This window comes from Neopelma chrysocephalum, unplaced genomic scaffold, assembly GCF_003984885.1.
Source record: "Neopelma chrysocephalum unplaced genomic scaffold, ASM398488v2 Primary Assembly neopelma1_23b, whole genome shotgun sequence".
Lineage (NCBI taxonomy): Eukaryota > Metazoa > Chordata > Aves > Passeriformes > Pipridae > Neopelma > Neopelma chrysocephalum.
In genome coordinates, this window is record NW_020897692.1 from 7,713,506 (window position 1) to 7,720,595 (window position 7,090).

A 7,090-nucleotide genomic window follows, 5' to 3' on the forward strand; every position below is an offset into this window, starting at 1 on the left:
TAAGTTAAATTCTCCTGAGGCTCATTAGTCAATAATCGATTCTCCCCTTCTGTCATTAATGGAACTATTTAAAGGAAATTATTGCTATCAGAATGATTTTTGCAATATTCAGAACAAATTGTTTCCACATGATGTCAGCCTTTCTCTGTGAGACTCAGCATCAAATATAATGAAGTGGTGTATTTTTGCTAAGAGGCAGTGGTGGCTGAGTACTGGACTAGGAAGTGGCAATGCTGACTTGCTTCTAATTTACAGGCAACCCAACTAACACATCACATTACTGAAGCAAGGCAAACCCACGAGGCCCACAAGTGGCGAAGACTGGCACAGCAGAAGAATCAAGAACTGGAGAAATTTCGAGTGGAATTGGATTCAATATTAGATGTTTTACGTGAACTGCAGAAACAAGGGGTTGTTATTCCTGCACCTGATTCCAGTGGATTCAGAATGACAGACAGCTGCTGGAAGACATGATTAGGTAGTAGTTGATTAGAGAAGTAGAATTTTAATATTCAAAGTTATGTGTAGAAAATGTTATTGAAAATCATTAATGTAACACATATAAATTGAATTGCATTCTGATCTTATCTGTAATCTTGCATGTCCAAAGGTAGATTTGCATTGAGCAATACTCCAGTCATTTGTATGTCTTATATTTTGTTAGTAATAAAGTTACATACAATTTTTTTTTAAAATAATAGGAATATTGAGGTTATTCCATAAATTCAATTACCACTGAAAAATTCCCTTTTTCAGATACTGTGCTACATACCTGAATATTTTTAACTTTTGTTTATAACTTGTGTTATTGTGATTCCTTTGTGAACAATTTGAGTAACTAGCTGTTTTATTTGTATGTTTAGTATATAATGTATTTCATTCTGTATGGCAGGAAAATCATCTTTTTCCAGCATTTTGCTTCTCTCCCTCCAATTCATATAATATTCCTTACCTTCTCTTTAAAATCCCTTCCAACTTAGTGAATGATTGGAGGGCTGGAGCAGAGCAGACATTCCCTGGTGATGCTCAGATTTAAACTGTTCTTTGTTTACTTTTCTGGTATTTCCAACTGTGCTGGTGAGAATGATGGCAGAGTGGGTCTAGCTGAATTGTTATGGGGCAGATTTAAAACAGGCTATAAAATACAGTGTGAGTAGTCACTGGTATCCCTTTTAAAAGGGAAGGCCATATTGATAAGGTTTTTACAATGGACTGTTAAGAATCTGACATAGCAATATCTTTATAGACAATCTCGACAGACCAAAGAGGCCAGTCAGATGTGAAGACAGTGTGCTAAAGCTCAGACTGCAGCGATGTGTCAGTGGGCAAATTTAGAGTTAAAATACTGAGCAACTTAGAAAAGGGGCCAGAGAAAAAAATCCAACAAAGTACTATTGTCCTTGAGAGTGACAAAAGAGACAAGTATGCTTAAGCAGGAGTGGATTCACTACCCAAATACCAAATGGGGATGTAACTTTCTGCTGAACTGACAGGCATCATGGCATCTGGCAAGCAATGTTAGAGACTATTGCCTTCTCCGTCTCCTCGGGGCCTGCTGGAGTTACACACCTGTGCTGTAGAGCAAGTACATAGAAGCAATTCCTACTGCATCACCAGCATGTACCTTAGTGTGCTAAGCTTTTGGTCTCCCGTTTCAAGAAATGGACCCAGTGGAGGAAAAAGAAAAATCATCATGCTAAAAAACATAGCCTTAGGAATCTCTGAAGCCACAGGGGCTGCCCTGTTCCAGAGAGGAGACTGGGGAGGGAATATGAACATGGCTATTATACTTGAATATATGAATATATTATACTTGATATATATGAAAAACCTGCTGCTAAAAGGAAGAAGCAGTAAGTTAAAATAAAGAAAATTCAAGATAGCTATTTGGTGGTTAGAAGGGATGGGTGTCCAATAAATCAGTAAATTATTCGTTTGAAGTTTCAGTGCTGCAAGTCCTTAAGAATCCCATAGCACATATATTGAGTTGTACCTCAATCAACTGTACTCAGTTAGGGCAAAGAGAAGATAAAAGCTAGAATGTACTCTTCAGGTCTCTGTGGTAGTGGTTGAAGCTATCATTTAAATCAAATCTGCATAAGCAGAGTGTAACAAATTATACCATATACCATACTGCCCAAGTGCAAGGTTTATTATTTTTTTGGCACATACACAAACATAAAATGAGACTGTATACACATATATATAGATATTAAAAAAGTTTGGCCAGTTGCCAATTAATATAGTAATCTTGGTTTTTTCCTATTCAGATATTTTCAGTATTTCTACTATGGATATTTTGATCCCATCAAAAAAATACTAGTGTATGTTCATTAAATGTGTAAATATAATAATGCTTTGTATATAAAATATCAGCTCTGTGTAAATATGCTGTATTTTATTGAGTCTGTTTTGCAAATGAAAAGGATAAAATTGAATAATATTGCAACTTACCATTTACTTCCTGTACAATTTGCTATACATGTAAGACTGTATTAAAGTGTGTGACCTGAAGTGTGAGCTTTTTAAAAATTACAGCAACACTTGTGTTCCCAGAGAGGTCAGCTCCTGGATGGGGGTACTCTAGGGCACTGCCTAGGGCAGGAATCTGAGGGGGAGTATTTCTGGTTATTGGAAATTCTCTCAAATGTTTAATGCTTAGGTCATCAAAAGAGTGCCTTAGTGTTCATGTCATTCAAACACATTTAAAAAAAATTCTTATAGTCAGTTCTCAGCAAATGCTGTTATCTTACATAGTTTGAATTAAATTCTCTCTCTGTCTATTTTACTGAGCAGGGACAGTATTATTTATCATTACTGTAAGATATAATGTGGTTTATACTGTGTTCTTACATGTATTTATGTAGTTGTACACTAACTGAAGCATGGTCTTCATTTTTTAAGGCATTTAGCATGAAGTGGGCACTCCACACAGTAACAGAATGGGCTTGAATGACTGTAGTTGGGGTGTTCCTTTTGGAGAACTAAGGTCCAAGTTTTAAGTTCTCTGCTAAAGTTATTAGTTATTTACTCTCCAGCAGTCTTCATAGTACAGAAGGGGGAAAACACCCTGAAATTGCGCAAAGGCTGACAAAACAAGTCATTAGCTTTTACTAATTATTTCAGCAAGATCGTTCCAGGAGTTACATAATTCTATACTCCTTATGTATGTTTTTCTTCTTCTTGTGCTGTCCTATTTCATCATGCATTTCCAGGAGGCAGCATGATGGATGGATTAAAAGAATCAAACATAATGTCTTTAAATCATTGTCTAATGCTTAGCTGGAATTCGTCTGTTTACAGCAAAGCAGGTGGAGTATAATAATTTGAATTGTCATGTTTGAAGCTTTTAAGAAATCGAGTGAGCAGCTGGCTAGGTGACTCAGTGACCTAGATTACAGAGAATGCATTGCTTCAAGAGATGTGCAGAAAAGGATCAGATCTCATCATGGCACTTGGGGCAGAGACAGCACCAATGTGTTCCATTTCAGGTTCTCTGAAATACGTCAAAATTGTTCATGTAGCAAATTAAAGAGGTTATCACGTATGAAGACTTTATTTGATAGCACATAATACATTTTGAAGTCAGCCACTCTATCCCATATTTCACCTATTTTGGAAAATATAAGGATAAATAATGGGTATACTAGCACTAGCTGTGCAAATCCACTTCTGCAGGGAGGGGAGGACCTTGCATCAAGTGCTGCCCTGACTCTTTTGAACAGAAAGTTCCATGATAACTTTGAATTATAATTAGCCTTTCATACAGCTAACCACATACCTCTTGTCCAAAAACAAGAAAGCACATGCCTCCAACTCTTGCTCTTGTTGGAGAATGTGTTGTAGAAGGTTCTGCCTTGCTACCTGTCACTACCCAATGTGGGAACAAGCCAAGTCAGATGCATCTTCATTCAGTTAATTGGAATCAAAAGGGAGTGTTTCGGCCTTGGAGCTGAGAGGGAGTGTGTGAATCAAAACACTGAGTTTGCAAAAAGTCCTGGGAATTCTAGTTAACTGAATGGCAACAGCAGGCTCTGTTTACCTGAAGAGGTTAATAAAAGGGGAATGCAGAGAGATTTGTGGAGAAATTCCGAAATCGAATCCTCTGTGTGCAGCCTCATTTCTTCAGCGCCCATATCTGCCATACCTGAGGCTAAAAAGTGGCAAAAAATGTGTTATAGTATTCAAGATCTAGACCTCAGGTGAATAAATACTTAACTGCATGACAAACACACATCATTTACTTCACCTTTTAGTCTCAACTACTGTATAGCACTACATTTTAGTAGAGAAGTTCACAGTTTTACCTTTCCCTTTCTTTTCTCTATTGAGCAGGCATTTTCTGATTTTGCATTTTAGGTTTTGGGGTTTTTTTTTAAAAAAAGGTACACAGCTAAAATTTGTTTACACAGAAGAACATTTTGCAAGTGTTCACCTTTGAAAACTGGAATAAATAACTCAACCGAGTAAGTTCTTACAGAATACAAGACATGTTTATGCATGTAGTTATCTTAGAGGAGTTGTCTATCTCTTCAGTTAAATCTACTGCAGGTGATGCTTTTCTAGTGAGTTTTGAGAAGAGGCTTGAGGCCAAGCAATACAAAAACTCACAAAAATTCCATTTTCAAACACCACTAAATTCCAACTATTTATTTTGAAGGATTACTCTGGTCAGAACACTTTCTATTCACTTCATAACGAATGCACTTATTGGTTTTCTGGATAACGACGAATTTTTTTAAACATGTTATATATTGCCCTTTCCCCTGAGGCAAAATATCTGTTAGTTCCTAAAAAGGAAAAAGAAAAGAAAGAAAGCTTTAAAATAACTGCTTTTGAAGACTGCAGAACGTTTCTGCATTTGCCTTTGACTCTAATGCAGAGGCAGAACAAAAAACTGAATCAGACTGTGTTGCTGGCACTGTGTCTCTGAAGTGGTGTGAGAGCTTTGCAGTGGGGACTGCAAGGTTGCTTTTCTGTAAAAAGCAGCATGGAGGACTTTAAAAATAGAAGGGAAATAAGGTGGAAAAAGTATAACCATCATCAGGGAATAACAGAGGCAGGAACCAAACACTTAAATAGCTTTACAGGATTAATACACGCTTCAGAAGGACACTTAGAATACAATTCAAATGTTTGTTAGTTGACATTATCTCTTTCTCATTTTATTAAATACCTTTCATCTAGGCATTGTCACCAGCATCCATACATAAAATGCTTCCCCCTTTTCTCCCCGAAGTAGCAGTTATACAACCAAAGAAAAGCCACAAAGGTTTAAGGTAGCAGAAGAAAAACTTAGGCTAGCCTATTGGGAATGGCAGCATTTTCTTTTTCTAAAATCAGACCTGCATTTTTTGAAACATCTGAAACTTTTAAGATTTCTTCCCCAAAAGGCTTGTCAAGCACTGGAACAGGCTTGCTCGGGGAAGTGGTGGAGTCACCATCCCTGGAGGATTTAAAAAGACATGTAGATGTGGCACTTGGGGACATGGTTTAGTTGTGGCAGTGCTGAGTTAATGGTTGGACTCAGAAAGATCTTTTTCCAACCTAAATGGTTCTAGGAAACAGAGTTTTAAATGCTTTTAAAAAACCCTTCATTTCTTGATTGCAGAAGAGAGGAACTCTACATAGATTTTTCTCTCCTTTAAGCAGCATTTCTGCTTTCAAGCATGGCAAAGGAAGAAAAAAATTAGGAAGAATGGCTCGAACATTACTGAAGGCAGCTCACTAATTCAGAAATAGGCTATAAAAGCCATGCTTAGTAAAAGTCCCAGAACTTGTTAACAAGAACAATGTTGAGCTTCAGTTCAGATAGCTAGCAGTTATTTGAGGTGCCTCAGCAGGAAGTAGTTGCCACATTGGGAGGCAGATTTCCCAAATTTCTTAATTTGGGAAAAGTCCACAGCTACAGCCTTCAAACTTGTAGTTAAGTACTTCCTGTGAAAGAAGGCCTTTTCTGCACTTCAAACGTTTTACTGGAGATCTGCAGCCCATGGAGCCATGCTCCTTTAGAACAGGGTTCACTTCAGTCTTCTCCTGGAATATTTTCAACAAAAATCTGCTAGTTTAAAACAGTCTCTGCTTTGTTTTAAGTATAATCCCATTACTTTAAACAACTAGCAAGTGGTGTAAGAATTACATTTGAAAACAGGAAATTTAGCAATAACTGGTTTATAACAAGGGCACAGAAGATAAAAACCAAATATGTTTCCTGCACTTTTTTCATCGTTAGGCTTCACGAACAAAGATTTGGGAAAAGCTCTATCCACATTTGTTACAAGCACACTGGTGGCTAATAAGGCCAATACGAGATAGACATGCCCCATTGCAAAAGGCACAGCAGAAAGACTCCTTAGGTGGTATATTCTGCAAGACACGGTTCTTTCTGCATTGTCTTTTCTCCTCGAGAGTGATCCTGCATGCGTTCTCAAAGGAAGCAGCAGCGTTATAGATGGTGTGTTTCCAGGCCTCCCGATTTGAGGCCAGAGTAGACCAGTTATGTTGATCAATATGGCCAAGGCTGAGATGTTGTTTCAGGGAGTCCTTGTATCTTTTCTTCGGGGCTCCTCTCATGCGGCAGGCGGTGGTCCTTCATCCTGGAGACGTGTCCTGCCCAACGCAGCTGTGTTCTCAGCAACATGGCCTCAATAGTTGTGACTGCTGCCTGTTCTAGAACAGACGTATTGGTCACATAATCTGACCAGTGGATGTTAAGGATTGTACCGAGGCAGCGTTGATGGAAGCGTTCAAAGAGACACAGGTGGTGGCGGTAGATGACCCATGATTGGGAACCATATAAAAGAGTGGACAGCACAATAGCTCTCTACAGTGCTGTCTTTTTCTCACTGGAAGAGGGATTTAACAGCTCTTAACATAACAAATACAGGCTTGGTCTGTTTTTTCTGGACATGGCATTAATCGCTAAGGAAGGTGATTTAAGCTACATTTGTCTTTTAAAAAGTAAAAGGCTTTGAATAAAGGGTGGCAGCATTCTGGCTAATCCATTCGCTATTTTTCCTATCTGTAAGGTGAAGGAAGAATGAATTAATCAGCATTTAAGTGTCTGGAGAATGTATCAGCAGGCCACTAC

At 38.1% G+C, this 7,090-nt stretch overlaps 1 protein-coding gene across 5 annotated transcripts in view; it reads left to right on the top strand.

Moving 5' to 3' along the window:
* The window catches only part of CEP162 (centrosomal protein 162), a 46,927-nt gene extending 44,837 nt beyond the window's left edge, over positions 1–2,090 (top strand). For all 5 annotated transcript variants that reach the window (XM_027696026.1, XM_027696017.1, XM_027696010.1 and 2 more), the window contains one exon: positions 256–2,090. In XM_027696026.1, coding sequence (XP_027551827.1) covers positions 256–474 — 219 coding nt within the window. In that variant the 3' untranslated portion in view covers positions 475–2,090. The remainder of the gene's footprint in view (positions 1–255) is intronic.
* The last annotated feature ends 5,000 nt before the right edge of the window (positions 2,091–7,090 follow it).